At 43.9% G+C, this 18359-nt stretch overlaps 1 protein-coding gene across 2 annotated transcripts in view; it reads left to right on the forward strand.

The window, feature by feature from the left end:
• CLUAP1 (clusterin associated protein 1) overlaps positions 1 to 18359 on the forward strand; it is a 55411-nt gene that overhangs the window by 12361 nt on the left and 24691 nt on the right. For both annotated transcript variants that reach the window (XM_027732780.2, XM_027732779.2), the window contains exons 6-8: positions 7679 to 7762; positions 9469 to 9602; positions 11022 to 11163. In XM_027732780.2, coding sequence (XP_027588581.2) covers positions 7679 to 7762; positions 9469 to 9602; positions 11022 to 11163 — 360 coding nt within the window. The remainder of the gene's footprint in view (positions 1 to 7678; positions 7763 to 9468; positions 9603 to 11021; positions 11164 to 18359) is intronic.

Consider the following 18359-nt stretch of genomic DNA (forward strand, 5'->3'; position numbering starts at 1 on the left):
TATGAGGAGTAGGGCTTGTTGGAAAGTGGGAAGCCAAAATTAACCCTTGCAGCTCTAATATAAAATTGGATTAATACTGTGCTATAGATTGCTTTGTCCATAACCATGGTCGTGTGCTACATGGGTGTATTTTATATAAGAAATGGTTTTGTGTGAACTTCCCAGGAGTATTCAGCTTGAAGACATGGCATCAGCTGTAAACTGATGGGTGGAACATTTCTCCTGCTGGTTTGGGGACCAGTTGTGTCAATGTAGTTGGAAGATCTGAATTCTTATAGCTCAGTTCTAGACTGTTTCAAAAAGCCATTCTGGTTTGGCAAGGAAGAAAATCTCATCTGAACCATCTTTTTTATGTCACAGCATTTGTCAAAACCTGTGTGAGCCTGCAAGAAGTTCCACTTAATTAAGCTAAATCAGGAACACTGTCTTCTGAATATCTGGTGAGGTTTTGGTCGTTCATTATTGCTATTCATGAGACACAGAGGATAGCCATGTCAAAATTTTAATTCCAGAAGAGGAAAATGTGCTGACTTAAACATAAGGACAGTGATTTTAGGTATTTTTAGCTCTTTAAAATGCCTTTTTCCTACCCAAAGTGATCTGCCCAATATTCCTGTTGCTGCAAACAGAACCTGGTCTAGTGGAGCGAGATGGGCTTTAAGTTCCCTTCCAACCCAAACCACTCTGTGATCTCAGGATTCCAGAAAACAACAGCCACTCCACTGGTTGAACTTTCCTGGGAATGGAAACCCAAGTTGTATGGCAGTGCTTGCTGAAGGAAAAGTTTACTCTTTGTCTTTGGGGGACAGTTCTTGCTGCCACCTTTGCTGCAGCTTTCCATGATGTCTTTATGTGTCCTTGAGGTCTGAAAGATGCTCCTGAAAAATGCACTCCTTTTTGTTGTTTATTTTTTCCTCTAAGAAAATCATAACCCTTCCTGAAGTTTTTTTATATAAGGTAAGGAAATTCCATTTCTAATGTTGTTGCAGAAGAATGTGGATAAGGAGGAGAAGCTGAAAAGATTTTTGCCTGACTGGGTGTTTTGTTCTCTTGGTGACCCCTCCTCTTTTTTCCTTTAAAAGACAACTAGCAAATCTCCCTCTGCCCATGCTGCCCAAGGCCATTTCTGTCTGTTTTTATCAGGAATTCCACTCACAGGCTTCACTTCTGCTCTTCTAGAAGAGAGGTCTTCATTGTCATCTTCCCATACTCTGGAGGAGACACCCCAAACCTGGTTAAGGACCCATGAAGTGACACCTGGTAATGCTGAGGACTAATCCAAACTTTACCACTGCAGCGTGTCATCAATCCTTACACTAAGTAAATTGAAGGTGAGGATTTTGAGGGTGTAGGAAGGTCACAGGAAGCACATGCTGGAGTTTGTGAGCTGAGGGTGAATCAGTGGTATCAGCTCTTGACCCAGAAGAGACCTGGTGGAGTGTGTGGGGAGGGACCAGAGCAGTGTAACTTGGTGCCTGCCACGAAACTTTAAAGTTCCTTTTCCTGCCTCAGCAGAACCACATGTGCAGATGACTTCTGATCTGTCTGGGCAGGCTTTCTGGTTCTTTTGGTTCACAGGAAAATGATGTTTTCCCGTCATTTCTCTCAGATCTCCCTGTGACGTGGTTTTTACCTGTTGGGATAGCCGGGGGTTTGGGCACCGTGACTGAGACCCTGCATTGCTGAGCAGGGAGATGTCTCCATGGATTCCCTTTGAGGACTGCTGAGATGAGCATGAAAACAAGCAGCATAGCCTGGAAGCAGCAAAATTCTCAATTATCAGTACCTTTAATCTCTTGAGGGGGAAAACAGGGTTTTGGGAAGGGTCAGATTCCTTCAGAAGCTCTGGATTGTTTTTAATGTCCCTCACGAGACTTCCTGTTCCTATATAATGATGCCTAATTATCCATTCCCTGTATTGGCCAAATATGATCCCAGTGTGTGTTAGTGAACTCCCTGAACAACAAACTCTTCAAAAGGAGAGCTTTATGGCCTGCCTGGACAGCTGGAGGTGGCAAACCTGTTTGCAGGGAGCAGGGGCTGTAATGCTGTCTGGATTCAGGCTGAAGGGAACAGTGGCAGTGTCACTTCTGCATTCATCAGGCTTAGAATTCCTGAAAAACAAAGAAGAATTTTACCTGTGGTCAAAAACCCATAGAAAGAATCACAGACTGGTTTGGGTTGGAAGGGACCTTAAAGCTCATCCCATTCCACCCCCTGCCATGGGCAGGGACACCTTCCACTGGCCCAGGTTGCTCCAAACCCCATCCAACCCAGCACTGAACACTTCCAGGGATGGGGCACAAATTCTCTGTGGTGCAAGACCAGTGTGTTAGAAAAAAGCTTTTATTTCTGGTCTTCACCACAGAAAAGGTGTTTAGAAACCTCTGCTAGACTTCGAGCACATCAGTACATACGTTTATCGCACCACATTTGTCATCAACCACTTGTGTGCTGGTCATGCCTAATTACCTGCCTTGGTTCCTTCCTGCAGGTTGGAATTCCATCCATTTATGCACACATGAAGCAAGCAGGGAGGGGGTTTATAAATTTTTGGTCCATAACAATGGAAAACCAGTTGAAAATCACCAGTTGAAAATATCTCCTTGGGCGTATTTGCAGAACGGGTTTTGCAGTAGTGGCTCTTCGTTGTAAACTGAGTACCAGGCTCCTGGGGGAAAATTCCCTGCAGGGGAAGTGGTGGGTGCATTTGCAGAGGTGGAAGCATCCTCCTGCCCGTGACATTCCTGTGCAGCCCATCCAGTTCCACCCCTTGCCATGGGCAGGGACACCTTCCACTAACCCAGGTTGCTCCAAGCCCCGTCCAACCTGGCCTTGGACACTTCCAGGGCTGGGGCAGCCACAGCTCTCTTGTAGCCTTGGATGCAGCCCAGGATACACACACTAAAAGGATTGATACTTCCAGTAAAGGATAGGTATTCCCTAAGGATCCTGGAGGGGCAGAGAGGTCCTTGTGTTTCCACATTCAGAAAACTTAAGGCTGCAGTGGAATGGTTCTTTAGTGCCAGGAAAGGCAATCCTGCTTCCCTGCATTTTCAGTTGGAGCCAGCTGGATGTCTGGCACTGAAGCTGCAGGAGGGTTTGATAAGGTATTTGATAAGGTCTCTAGCTCTGTATTTGTGTCCTCCAGGATGGTTGTTTGCTGGGTGAGATTGAATTCCTGGTTAGATGAACCAGTGGCTTCGTTACCTGTTGGCAGCTGGAAGCTGTGCTGCAACACCCACCCGAGTGTGGTGGCAGTAATGGTGACTTGTGGTCCTGGGCTGGGCTGGGGCTGCAGCAAACCCCAGGACCTCAGCTCCTGGCCTCTGCCTCAAGTCTGGCTGCTCATCTGATATCTCAAGACACAACCTTGGGCTCCTGCTCCCCAAATCTGCTGTGGCCTTGTCCCTCACCGGTGTGTGAGCCCAGGGTTCATCCCTCGGTGGGGACACAGCAAAAGAGATGAGTAAATGCTTTATGCAGATGGAGTTTTGAAGGCTGTAAGATCAGTGTTATTTCCTGAAATGGCTGCAGTACAGTTTTGCTCTGAGGAAGTTTCACTTTTGATGCCCAGACTGGTGCAATCTGTGCAGAACTGGCTTCTGTGTGAACTCCCCATGTCCTGTGGGAATGTCCTGGCAGGCCAGGCTCTGGGCTGCTGTGTTGAGCAGTCAGCTAATTTTGGATTAGAAATCTTGCTTTGTAATCAAATTCTCATTTACGAAGAAAACAAAGGTTTTGAGTCTAAACCAATCAATAATTTGTATATACTTCCAAGTGGCTTTGTCCAAAGTAAGATTCAAAACTTGAGGAATTAGTCTCAGCCTTTCCATGCAGCACCAAAAAGTCCAACCAGGGAGGATAACCAACACCACCAATGGTGTCTTTTGTGTGCTTTCATGTATTTTCTTTAATTAGTTTTATTAGTAATAATAATATTACACCTGCTTCCCTGATTTTTAGTCAGTATTTATCAGATAAAACTGTAGCCAAGGAGCTCCTGGACACTTGGAACAGAAGCTCTGGGAAGTGATAAACAATCCCCTTGTTCATTAATACCTCTCTGGTTTCATGGAGGTTTGCTTTCTGCAGTTGGAATTACCAGGCTTAGTCCATCACTGTTCTCACCTTAATAATTTTTTCTGTATTTTTAATCTCTCCTGAGAACTCTTATTTTTAACAGTCAATTTAAAGGAAACCTCTGGAGTATCATAATGTGTGTTCTGATGAGTACACCTGATTACAAGGAGTACATTGGATGAACGAGGCTGTATTTTTAATTTGCACACTTTTTTTTTTTTTGAACACAAGGAATTGTGAGTACAGCCAGTGGTGATGAAATACCCCGTGTTCGGATAAATTCAGAAAATTGGGTTTGCCTTCAGGTAAAGCCTATTTGTATCAACAGATTTAAGCAAGAACAGATGTGCCTTTGTGTAAAGCCAGGCTTTTAAAAATCCCAGTTGTCATTTTTCTGTGTATTTATATTGGGTAGGAGATACCACTGAGGATGAGTTGGGCTGAAAGAAGAATATATTTTATTTGCTCATGCAGGAAGTCAGAGATAGTCACAGTGGTTGTGTTAAATTCATTTTATTTAATTTGCTGATGACCTTACAGTGTTTAAACTGACCAGCTTTGCTATTTGAGAATAAATGCTTTTCCCAACATCCTCCTGATCTTTGTGGGATGTTTATCCAGGCTTGTTAATGTGAACTACCTTCCTTTTAATCCTCTTCTGTATGGCCAGTTGCAGGGTCCTTCTTGAAAAGAGATATTAAAAAGTTTTCTCTTTGAGAGTGTTCATGGGATAACAAGAAATAGCCCAGTGAGGGGTACCTAGGGAAGCAGTAACAAACATCCACAAAAAAAATCTGTTCACAGCTTTGATAGTCTCAAAATAGATTTATTTTTTCCATTATATTTTCATTATATATTAATATTTTTTCCGTTATATTGAATATCTTTTCCACTTAAACTTACTCCTCCGAAGAGTCAAAGTCAGGTTAATGCTACTGTTTGTACCAGTGAAGTGGAAAATGTGCATTTGAAGGCAGAGTTTTAGGGGCAAGCTGGGTGTCCAGAGGATTCTCCTCTCTGTCTCTTGGGGTGTGAGGGGGTTAATTGCCCTGACCTTGTGATTTTCCACTTTAACCCCGATTCCACAGTCTGAAAATACAAATTCCAGCCTTTCCCCTGTTCTGGGGTGCCCTAACAGGTTTTTCCAAGCAGTTGTGACTGTAGAACTGAACCTTGTTGTAGGAAATTATGTGGATTTTTGCACAAAGACTGTGGTGTCTGTACAGGACACGTCACAGGAAGCTGAGGGAAGGCAGAAGATTAAACTTGCACAAATTATTCCAACTTTAAAGGGCAGATCCTCAGAATTTTCTGTAAAACCATCAGTGCCCTGCCCTGACCCCCCAGTGCAGGGCCCTGGGTGTGTTCTGGGTTGTTTCACTGAGGGGAAATGGGTGAGGGAATTGTTTATAACTAAAAATTACAATCCTCGCTGTTTCTTTTCTCTCTTTTGCAAGCGGGAGGGAAAATAATTCCCTTTTCCTGCTCTTTGGTTTGGGGTGTGTTGGCTCAGTGGCAGGGATCTCACTGTTGCTGTCAGAACCAAGTGCAGTTGGCAGGGCAGTGTCTGCACCAGGCTGGTCCTGGCAAAGGCCTCACAAATAAAGAGGGATTTTGCTGAGCTTTTGACACGCTTGATGTTCCCAGAATAGCTCCTCAGCTACGTTATTCTTTCCCATCTTCCCCCAAAAAACATCTACCTATGGAATTATTCAGGACTGTGTATCTTATTTGTATCTTGTTTTCATCCAAATTAACCTTCTGCTTAGGAGTTTGCATTTCTCAGTGGACAGAGGGATGTTCACAAGCACTTCAGGCAGTGTAAGCTGTCACTGCCACCAACAGATGTAACTCCTGCCACTCTCTCCAACATAATATTTCTACTTCTTGTGCCAGGGAAAAAAGCCTTTGTGCAGCATGTGGTTGGATTGCTCAGAGACTTGGTCCAGCAGAGGAATATGCTCAGCACAAAAAGCTGTTTTGTTTTGGTTTGGTTTTTTTTGGCTGGATGAGCTCCCAGGTTGGGTTCACCCTGCAGTTTCTTGGACTTGGTGGGGAGGGAGCAGGCTCTGCCCCTGTGCAATCTGGAGTGTCTGGCACGGTTTTAGCAAAGTTGTTGTATCTACTTCCAGAATTCATTCTGGAGTGTGATAAACAAAGTCTTGTTTCTATAAGTTTTTGAATAGGAGTTTATTACATGGTAAAACCAAGCAACCAGCTGGGTGACAGAAATGGAGACAAATTTCCCAAATCTGCACCCCTACTACAGTGTACATTTGGCATTTATCTTAGCTACTTCATGCATATTAATTATATCATATACATATACATTCTACAGTTTTTTGCTAAGCATTTAATATATGGGGTTTTTTTACAGCTAAAGCTAAATGGTTATCTCTACAACCAGTCATAATTCACGAATTCTTGGACAAACAGGTGCCTAAAAGATTTAAAGTTCTACCATATTTTATTCTTAGGATAGTAGGGAGGTTTCAGGGCCCCTTGACCTTGTAAGGGTCTGTTTTATTTCTTTATGGGGGTGTAATTAAGTTTTACAATCAGTTTGTTTTATTTTGATGTAATCACCCATTTGTTTCACGAATCACAATTATTTATTTATCACATGGGTTTGCCTGTTGTAATGTGTATAAAGCATTTTTAGGTTCTTAGTCGGCTGTTTTCTAGAGAGGTGCTTTTTCCATCTTTATCCACATGCTACCGAATGTTTTTCCAACGTGAGATGGTTTTAAGGACATTGGGCTGCAAAATTCTCTCTCCTCCTCCCAGTACCAAGCAAGTAAAGCAGTTGTTTTTATACAATGACCAGGTCAGTGTTTAAGACATCAGACGAGTGCACCCCTAACCACATGTGTCCTCAAAACTCCTGAGAGTGGAAAAGGCTTTTTCCATCCTTTGGGATCTAAAGAAGGATCCCTGGGGTTCTTTGAGGAGTTTGAACCACTTGTTTATCAGAACCAGAGAAGCCCAAACATCTGCAGAGTACGATTTTCACATGGCCATAGGAGGCACATGGAATATCCTGAGTTGGAAGGGACCCCCTAGGATCTCGAGTCCAACTCCTGTGCCCTGCACAGGGCACCCCAGTAATCCCACCAATGTGCCTGAGAAGGTTGTCCAAACACTCCTGGAGCTCTGGCAAGCTCGGGGCTGACTGTCCCAGCTGCCTGCAGAGTTTGGTGGCTTCGTAATCCTCCTGGCTCCATGGTTTTTGGAACACTGTGCTCATCTACCTGCACTGCTGTTTCCATGGGCTGTGTTGTAAAGGTGAAGGAATCTTTGTTCCCCCTTGCATACCTTGCTCCACATGGAAAACCAGGGCAGTTGCCAAAAATCTGCATCCAAGAACACTTGCAGTCAGACGGTAGCACTTAACCTTGTTTTGAAAAGATGCCTCACTTCACTGACTTTTTCTCATCTCCTGTTCTTTAAATCATCTCAGCTTTGGTGAATAAACACTAAATCCTACCCCATTTATTATGCAGATGATCCCATCGTTGTTGCTTGATCACCCTCAGTTCTGCATACTACTGCTTTGTGCAGCGTGGAAACACATTGGTGTATTTTTATTTTGTAGGAAGCAAGAACAGAATCTATTGCCAGACCTTTGGAGATAAATGAGGCTGAGAAGGTGATGAAAATTGCCATTGACAGTGTTCTGGTAAGCAAAATGATATTTATTTCATTGAAAAAATATAATTTCTCTGCTGCAAGAAGGATGTAGCTCTTTTTATCAGCAGTGAATGAGGTAGGGCACAGTGATGGCTATGAGCTGGCAGAAATCACACCTGCAGCAAAAAGGGTGAACAAATCTAGCAGCAGCACCTAGAAGATGTTAAGATCCTCTTTGCTGCAGTGTCACACTATGTGACTGCTGGTTCAATGTGCAGAAACATTCCTTCATCAAATAGCTGCACTTGGCCTCTCTCTTGGGAGAAAACACATTTTAGTCATATTCTCTGCCTCTCTTGGGAGCTTTGCCCCAAAAGCTGGACAGAAGGGATAAAAATGGTGTAAATCAGCACAGAAATCTACATCCCCTCACCTTGTCTAAGCTGTGTAAACTCTGCAGAGTCAGGGAGTGACCTTGGTGACCCAAAATGTGCTGGTACCTCTGGAGGTGGGAAGCTGGGCTCTGGAAGCAGGATAGCTGAGCTAAAGGGTAAGAAGAGCTAATCAGCACTAATCAGTAGCACTGTGCTGATCAGTGCCCTGCCAGGGCATTGTTGTGGTTCTCATTTTGGAGGAACTTCTGTCTGTCCCAGTCATGGCAGCTCTGTCCTTGCTCCAGTGCTTGGGTTCCTGAATTTCCAAACCTTTTGCTGCGCTGTGTGAGGAGGGGGGTTAATCAAATCCCAGTGATTACTATCAGTTAGTTAACTGCAGACTGTATCCAGTCCAAGTGTGGACTTACAAGGAGTGGAGTTGCAGCTTTAAACAGCCAGTGCCCAATCAGTAGATATTCCAGGTGATCTTATGATTCTGCTCCTGCTCACAGTCTCTCTGAATATTAAAGGTTGTTAGCATGCACTTTGCATTCTAGCAGTAGCACTGATGAACTAAAGCTCCATAGTAAACTGATTGGCTTCCAACAACATGTACCTCAGCTAATTAATCCCGACCCAGTTAATTAAGTGACCTGTTTGAGCTGAGCAGCACCAGCAGTTGCTGCTGGAATTTGAGCGAGTCTGAAGTTCTCTCTTCCTCAAAAGATGCTCGTGGTTTCCTGAGCATGAGCACACTGACTGTACTCAGCTCATCCTCACGAGCTGGAATATTCCCACTTCCCCCTCCTGTAGCACCTGTGTTAATGTTCAGGATGCCTCCCATGGTTTCAAAAAGCAGATAAAGCAAGATTTAGAAAAGGATGAAGATATTCAGATAGAGTAAGTTCTTTACAAAAGCGACCTTTACCTTGAAAAGGAAAAAAAAAATTATGGAAACCAAAAATGCCCTGAAATAATACCAAGAATAAATGCATTTCTCATCTGTGTTTATGCAGATAGAATCATGGAATCACTAAGGTTGGAAAAGACCTTAGTGATTCCATTAAGACAGATTTCAAAAGGCTCTTAATGATTCCAAAAGATAGGCTTCTACCTATCTTTTACTGCTTTTTCAGTGGGAAGGAAAATTGAAGCTGTGGGGGTTTTTTTCGTTTTCTTCTTTAAAAATGTCTGAATAAAATAAGGTATTTTAAATTTAGAAGTGTCCAGTTAGTTCACTATCCTGGTCACAAAGAACTTTTTAATTTCCATTGCCTACTTGAATAAACACAGATGAGATTATACAGAATGATGTTCAGCATCTGAAAGATAATTCTAAGTGTTCCAGGGCCAGCCATGGTTCACCATCCTTCTCTTTTAGGAACAAGTCCGAAAGACTAAAGACATGTTGAATAATGTGGCTTTGGATGAAAGCAATTTGGAAGCCAAGATTGAAAAACGAAAACTGGAACTGGAAAGAAGCCAGAAGAGGCTACAGACTCTACAAAGTGTTCGGTAAAGATTATAAGATGATTATCTGTTGCATAAATGAGTTTTAACATACAGAGTGGAACTAGTGCAAACAGTCCCTCTGTTCCCACAGGCTTCTACCACCAGTTAAACCACCAGTTTAACCACCAGTTAAAAAATTCATTCTGCATCCCTTGTTGGGATCAGTTCCTCTGATCCTGACAGTGGAACAGCCTGACATAAAATCTGTAGAATCACAGAATCCCAGACTGGTTTGGGTTGGAAAGGACTTTAAAGTTCATCTCATTCCCACCCCCTGCCATGGGCAGGGACACCTTCCACCAGCCCAGGTTGCTCCAAGCCCCGTCCAACCTGGCCTTGGACACTTCCAGGGATCCAGGGGCAACCACAGCTTCTCTGGGCAACCTGTGCCAGGGCCTCACCACCCTCACAGAGAAGAGTTTCTTCCATATATCCAACCTAAATTTCCCCTCTTTCAGTTTGAAGCTATTACTCCTTGTCCTATCACTACAGCTCCTGATGAAGAATCCCTTTCTGGCTTCCTTGTAGGCCCCTTCAGATACTGGAGGTATCAAGGTATTCAGGTTTACAGTTTGGGTTGATTTCTTGCCCTTAATTAGGCTGCAGGTTTATACAAGCTACAATCTGACCTAATATAAAAATACAAGGGGAAATACTAGAAAAATCAGCAGTGGAAGGAATGACATTGTTTCACACACACCCTTGGGTCAGTGTTGGAGGAGGTGTATTGGGTAGGTGTGAAGCATCAAGCAGCAGCAGTGGTTTTGAGGGTGCAGTATTTAGCTGTGTGGTATTAAGGACATCATCACTTCATCACACAAGTCTAGTTATGCCTGTAATGACACAGGACACTTTTGTGGCAAGGAAGTGCCCAGCAGAGTATGTGATTTACCAGCCACACTACACACTAATTTTTTGGAGTTGTGGAACAACAGCATAATTAACTTAAATTCACCTGCTAAAGGGGTCAAAATGCTGCCTTTGTGCCTGTGTGAAAGGTCATGGTAGTGGGTGCACAATAACCTTCCTTTTGCTTTATGTAGTTTCTGCATGATGGTTTAGTGAGCTTTTGGTCTCTGAAGCAATGTAAAACCTTACAAACAACAGGGCCTTTGAGGCTGGTGTAGCAGACTTGGAAAGGAAGCTGCAAAACCAAAAGTGTATTTCAGAATTCTGCATATGCAGGGCAATATTTATAGGATCAGAGAATCACAGAACTTGGGTGGTTCCAGCCCAGCCCAACCCCCCAGGTTTGGGTTGGAAGGAACCTTAAAGCTTGTCTCATTCCACCCCCTGCCAGGGGCAGGAACACCTTCCACTTGACCTTCCCTGTCCAGCCTGGCCTTGGACACTTCCAGGGATGGGGCAGCTGCAGCTTCTCCAGGCAGATTGCACTGAGCAGCTTGTGCTTGTTCTCCCCAGCCCTGCTTTTATGGATGAGTATGAGAAGATTGAGGAGCAGCTGCAGAAACAATACAGTAGTTACCTAGAAAAATTCCGTAATCTGACCTACATGGAGCAGCTCCTGGATGATCATCGGCGGGCAGAGCAAGAGATGTTTGAGGTAAGACAGCTCAGAAACGGTCAGCAGGACTGTAGATAGAGCCTGTAGTGCTTGTCCTTAGAACAGAAAATGTTTCAGTGCCCCTTCACAAAAACAACATCAGTGTTTGTAGATCCAGCTCTGAGTGATGGCAGGTGCTGGACAGCCCAGTGGGTGTTACAGCTCTTGGCCAAACATGACAGCACAGCTTTATTTTCTGAGTTTGTGAAGTTAGACCAGTGTAATTAAGGCCCTTGTCAGTCTCTGACCCACTGAGTTGTTTTCAGTTGATGGTTTTTTGTACGTGAAGAAGGTTCTCAGCATTTCTAGTCTTTGCTTACCCTACATTAATCAATGCATGTGCATACGTACAGTGTATGTGCTAAGAGATATTGGGTGCTTATTTTTATTGTCTACCAACAACTTATATAAAGGTTTCTCATCACAAGGCTCTTCCATTTCCTTGTAGTAGCAAAGGAAACAGCAAAGAGCATCAGTGAGGAGATCATATGTGCTGAGATCCTCCCCCGTGGAATTCAGTTTTGTTTGGCAGAAATTCTGTTTTCTGTCAGCTTGCTGAGTTGCATCAGTTCAGTGGGATTCTCCACCTGGGTAATCTGCATCTGTGTCTTGTCTTGCTCCAGACTTCTCTTTGGGTGTTTACTGGACTGCAACGCTTTCAGCCAGTCTTTGCTTCAGCTTCCTGTAACTTCATGTTTTGTTGTCTGGCTTTTCATCCTTCTCACAGTCATTACCCTGTGTATGTTCTGTTCTTCGTTGAAAACCTGTTTCAGTGAACAATCTCCTCTTGGACCTCAGTGCTGGTGGGTGTGGTGGGTGTGCTACACCTGGAGTTACAGAATCACAGAATCGTTTAGGCTGGAAGAGACCTCTGAGATCATGGAGTCCAACCTGTGCCCCATCCCCAGCTTGTCAAGCAGAGCAGAGCACTGAGTGCCACATCCAGTCCTTCCTTATAAGCACCTCCACCTCCCTGGGCAGCACATTCCAATACTTAACAACAACCCTTTCCATGAAGAAATTCTTCCTGATGTCCAACCTGAACCTCCCCTGGCACAGCTGGAGGCCGTTTCCTCTCATCCTGTTCCTTGTTCCCTGGGAGCAGAGCCCGACTTCCCCCGGCTGCCCCCTCCTGTCAGGGGGTTGCAGAGCCAGAAGGTCCCCCCTGAGCCTCCTTTTCTCCAGGCTGAGCCCCCCCAGCTCCCTCAGCTGCTCCTGCTGCTCCAGCCCCTTCCCAACTCCGTTCCCTTCCCTGCACACGCTCCAACCCCTCAATGTCTTTCTTGTTGTGAGGGGCCCGGAACTGATCCCAGGACTGGAGTTGCCTCAGCAATGCAACCAGTTAACCAGTTGTTAACCAATGCTTCCTCTTTCCTCCATCACCCTTTGGTCACAGGGGAAGCCATGCTGTGTCCTGTTGAGAAGTCTCAGATATTTTGCTTCATTATTGGCTTGAGGGATAAAATAACTAACCTTTTCAAAGGTGACATGGGCATTTGACAATTTGTTAATCCCTGTGAACCAATTTCCCATTAACCCCCCCCTTTTTATTAGCACTGTCTCTGGAGATATTTTTCCACCTTATATCTGTAGTCAGCCTGGTATTTTCATGTGTCTTGTTTTATAATCTTCTAGTTCTTGTCCATATCCTTAGCCCTAAAAAAAAATAAGTCATCAATTAAATCATAATCTTGAAATGAAGCCTAAAATCTGATTTTTCCCTTCTGTTCAAATGCCATTGAGACTTAATAGCCAAAGGAGCAATGCTTTGAACTGAGCTACCTAAAACTGGTTATAAATTCATGTGCAGAAGTTTGTTAATGAGTTGGTGGCTCTTTGGGGGATTTTTGTTAAAAGATAATAAGACAAGGAAAAAGCCTTTGTCATTCAGGGCTGTGCCATGCTTAGAATATGGAAAACATTTTTTATTTTCCTTTTTCTCCTTCTTTCTGTGAGGCACCTGGGAATCCCATATGGTTTGGCTTTTCATTTCCTGGGATAAGCACGGAGACAGCGCTTCGGCATAAAACAGAATTAAAGAGTGTAAAAGCTTGTGACAAAAATATGTGGGTTTTCTCTGCACACTTCTGTTACTTGTGCCTAAAAATACTTCTAATATATAAATGTGAAACTCTGACCAGCTTTTTGTGAGCAGCAGCACAGTGACTCAGGCAGCCACAACTGCTCTGCTGTAGAAGCTCTTGCTTTGGTAGGAGAGGAGGTTGTGTGTGTCTCTTACAGCCAGACTTTCAGCAGTGCTGGAGTCTAAACTGTTACTTGAAGTCATTATGTCAGTCCTCAAAATCAAACTCCAGGACTTGGGAACTGAAAGAGGATGAAGAATTTCAGCCTGAAGAAGAGAAGGCTCTGGAGAGACCGTAGAGCCCCTTCCAGTGTCTGAAGGGGCTCCAGGAGAGCTGGAGAGGGACTTGGGACAAGGACTGGAGGGACAGGACACAGGGAATGGCTTCCCACTGCCAGAGGGATAGTGGGAATGAATGTTGGATGGGATATTGGGAAGGAATTCTTGGCTGTCAGGGTGGTGGTGCCCTGGCACAGGTTGCCCAGGGAAACTGTGGCTGCCCCATCCCTGGAAGTGTCCAAGGCCAGGTTGGATGGGGTTTGGAGCAACCTGGGCTGGTGGAAGGTGTCCCTGCCCATGGCAGGGAGGTGGAATGGGATGAGCTTTAAAGTCCTTTCCAACCCAAACCATTCCATCATTCTATGATTCTAATCTGGGTCCCAGCTAAACCACTTGCTGGTGCACTGCTGTTTCCAAACCAGTGAGGGGACTCTCCGATTTTTATTTTTGAAAGATAACGCATTGTTTAAGCCATTTTGGATTAGTCTGTTGCCAGCCTGGAACACAATGGTAGATCTCTCACTTTTGTCAGTCTTGATCTGCTTTTTAGGTGATGCTTCACTTCTGTAGCTACTTGTTGGTGAAGCAAAACTGTGGGTTGTTTATTACTTGCTTGAAAAAAAAAGAACAATTTGCTCCAAAACGATGCTGAATGTTGTCCTAAAGTTTATAATCTTGTGTCATTTTCAGCATCAACAGGGGAAAAAGTAATGAGGATAATTACATTTAATCCATTTTAGTGCACGCTCTCTCAGCTGTCAGAAAACACTGAAAATTATGTTGATTTTTAACCCAACCCTGATTTGTGTTTTGTTCCACCAAACAAATCCTAATTATCTTCTGCAGAATCAGCATGAGGCAATTCTTTTATCCTCTCTCTGCATTTTGCTAAATAGCTTGCCAGCAAAAAGCAACGGCAGTGTAATTAGATTAATCCAGCACTCCCTGTGCTGCCCTGAGAACTGATTCCTGGACCCCTCTCCTTGACTTGGTGCACGTTTTGAGGAGGAATTTTTGTTCTGATTGAGAGACCCTTCTGAATAATGAGATTAATCTCCCCTGCAGCTGGACTCAGACCTGGATTGGCACCCTGCTGTTGTCACACAGCTGATGAGCTGGGCCAAAGTGCATTTCCTAATTAGAAAAGTGATTTAAAGATTGTACCCAGGCACGCAGTTTTAATTAAGTGACACTGAGCCCTTCCAGGCTGCAGTGCTGGCGGTTGGTGTGGATTCCTTAGGGTTGTTTTTCATGCTGTGGGTGCTCAGTCACATGGAGAGCAGAGCCTTGTAGCTCCTGGTGCTCCTTTGCCTCCTGCTCATAAGGAGTGCTGCTTGGAGGGCCATTGGTGGGAGTCTCCTGCCAGGCACTGGGCTGAGAAACTCTCTGTGTTCAAAGGAACTTAAAGGTGTTGAGTGAACCAAACAGTTAATTTGATGAAATTCACTCCTGCAGAGCACCTCTGCTGGAGGAGCCCTTTGAAATTTATGAAAAATATTAAATTACTTGTCCATTATCAACTGGAGATGGCAGAAATCCTCACATGACTCCTCTTCAGAGTGAGTTTCTCACACTTATTGACAAGTGGTCATGTCATATTTATTCTTGGATCCGAGGAATTTGAACAAGGGCCTTTTGTCTTTGCAGTTTCCTTCACCTTTTTTTACTTCCAGCCACCTCTTTTATTCTGCTTCTGTTCTTTTGTGGAATTACTCCATCTTCCTGCAGCTCTGTGCTGAGGCAGGGATTTATGTGCCATGTCTCCTCAAAGATTTGCACTTATTTTTCTGCTTTGTAAAAGGATTCAGCACACTTGGTTCATTTTTACCATTTCCAAGATGAAATAGTTTTGGATGTTTAGACACAAAAGCTATTAGAACTTTAGCTGTTCTGAAAAAAAAAACAATTTTCAGGGGGTTTTCAGATTTGGGTATTGAACTTGTCTCTGGATTTTAAATGAATGCCTCTCTTTTAAAGAACAATAGAGACAATACAGTTCAAAAAGGTGTTTTTGGAATTAGTTTGTGTCATGCCAGAATAACTTGGCAATATCCTTTAGCATTTCCCTTTTCCCTAGAGAGAACATGCTTATTCTTTCTAGTGCTTCTCAGAGGACACCCCTGAAGTACTTTCTTCTGCAGCTGCTTTCTTCTAAGGTGTTTTCAGGCTGCTTTTATGCTGGTGCTGTGAAATCTCAACTAAGGACCACCATGAGGTGGTGGACACAGGGATGAGGATGTTCTGAGCCACTCAGTTGTTACCTTTGGTTTGGGATTGCTTAAACCATTTTTCTTTTCATCGTGGTATTTTGCAAGGCTGTGTAGTGATAGAACAAGGGGGAATGGCTTTAAATTGAAATTTGAGAGATTTAGAGTGGATATTAGGAAGAAATCCTTCCCTGGGAGGGTGGTGAGGCCCTGGCACAAGTTGCCCAGAGAAGCTGTGGCTGCCCCATCCCTGGGAGTGTCCAAGGCCAGGCTGGACAGGGCTTGGAGCAACGTGGGATAGTGGAAGGTGTCCATGCCCATGGCAGGGGGTGGAATGAGATGAGCTTTAAGGTCCTTTCCAACCCAAACCATTCCATGATTGATTCCATGATGTGGCTCTCAGTAAGCAGTGCTTCATGATTAAACAAGGAAAAGCCAAATAAAGAGACTGTATTGTGACTTTCCCTTTGCAACCCGCCCTCTCCAAATAAACTGCCCACTTCATTAAAGTCTTTCAGAGTTCTGATATCAGAGCTTCTGAATATGCACATAACAGGGATATCTGAGTTCTGCCTGAGATACCCCTTGGTTCTTGTCTTTTGCACTGAGCTGTCCCACTTAGAATATTGGATTCAGCATTCCCACTGCATGAATAATTCAATAAACTGCTGTTTATTGAAATAGCCAGCAGAAGGTTAATATGAAAACTGGTTGGTTACAGTCTTTAATCTTCTAACTAATGTACATTTGAGTTATGAGTGGTTTAAACATTTTTATGTCTGCCAGGAGAGCACTGCTGGTCCAGTGTTGCTGAATTGTGTTGAATATCAGATGTAAAAGTGAGCAGAGGCATGTGAGTTGTTGATTGCTTCTATTTTGACCTTTAGTCCAGTGTACAAGGATCACAGTATTGGTGCACTGAGGAACACAAATCCCATAATGGAGAAATGTGGAGAAAAAAATAGAGGAGGGAGAAGGCAACGCACAGAGAGGGAGTAGGGGCAGGGGAGCACAGGAGAAAAGGACAAGAGAAATTATTGGCAGAGAAATGATGATCACTAAAAGGAGAAGCTGGAGATACAGAGAAGGTGGGGGGGCGTGTGGAGAGCGTGTTGGGGAAGATGGAAATGTTGCTGTGTGCATTCATTTCACTGAAGCAAAAACCTGCAGTCCCCCAGCAATGCCATGGCAACTGGCTGCAGGCTCCCAGAGGAGCCTCTGGTGCCCTGAGGCAGGTGTGTGCCTACCTGCTCCTGGTGCTGTGTTGGTGCTGTCTCCCAGTAAAGCTACAGGAAGACTTCCTGGGAAATGAAAAGAGTTGGGATGAGTTCTATTTACCTCAATCGGATCGATCCCCTCAGTGCTCAAATATCCGTGTATTCGTCTGGAATATCTTGACATCTGATGTGCCAGGTGGGTGACAAACTTGTCATAGGATCCCAGATTTGGGGTCATTTTACTCACAGCTTCAAGTTCATGTCTGACAGACTCTAGAACTTACTTTATCACGAGCTGGAGATCAGACAAGAAATTATTGAAACCCTAATCACAAGTTTTTCTGAGCAATGGGAAGATTCACATCCTGCCTTCAGCAGCCCATGGAGAGGGAAAGAGGTTCCTTGTGCCTCTGGGCTTAGTGCTGTGTTTGGATATGAACCCCCTGCACAGGCTACTCAGTCTAGTTCTTTCTTGCTGCTGTTGTAAATCTGTGCTCATTCTTTTATAAATTAAATACTCTGCAGTTGGGTAAGGAAGACAGGGAAAGGATCTGCTGAGTTTTACAGTCAGGCAAGTTTCTTTGTTGTGACACAGAAACTCACCCGATGATCTATCTCTAATGAATTCAGTTTTTAACTTGACTCACTGAATTTCTTGTGCAGTGACTCCACTCCAGAAGAAAAACCATCAGTGCATTCTGAATATACTGCCTTTAAGTCTTACATATTCTCTTTGTCAAGCTTCATTTGGTAAGAAGATGAATAAGTGTCTTGTACATGTTATGGTCTTTCTGCCTTCCTTGCCAGCCTGCATAATCCTTTTGAATATTCACAAAGACTTTAAATGTCTGAATTATGTAACGGAAACCACTTGAAATTCCCTGGGAATAGGAGACAATCAGATCACTTGCAGCAACACTGATTGAACAGGTCAATTTATGTTTCCTCCTCAGAGATCGACGTTTAAATCATTGAGAAGCATTTAAATGGGGCGATTGTTTGAAAGAAAAAGCTGAAATAACTCTTAATTTGGGACTGATGTTTGGTGCTTTGCACCAAATGACATAAGTAGGTAATGTTAAAATGATGTCTGTGAAATTGAGGAGCTTTATGCTCTGCTGCTGGTACTTAGTGGAAAGGAGAAGCTGTGAGATTGGCATTTTCGTGTGCACAAACGTGCATAATCTCATCAGGGGCAAAACAATAAGAGCTGAGTTTTAAATAGTAAAATAGTTCTCAGTTTTCTGGCTGTGTGAAAGCAATTTCTAGTTGAGTTCCGTGACACATATGAAAGTGGAACACTGTGCACGTGTGAACAGTGAGCGCTTGGATAAATGTCCTGGCAGAGCCTTGGCAGGGGCTGGCAGTGTGAGTTACTGCTCTGTGCACGGCCACTGCCCTCTCTGAGAG

The sequence above is a fragment of the Pipra filicauda genome, unplaced genomic scaffold, assembly GCF_003945595.2.
Source record: "Pipra filicauda isolate LSUMZ 115617 unplaced genomic scaffold, ASM394559v2 scaffold73_size2923735_pilon, whole genome shotgun sequence".
Taxonomy (NCBI): domain Eukaryota; kingdom Metazoa; phylum Chordata; class Aves; order Passeriformes; family Pipridae; genus Pipra; species Pipra filicauda.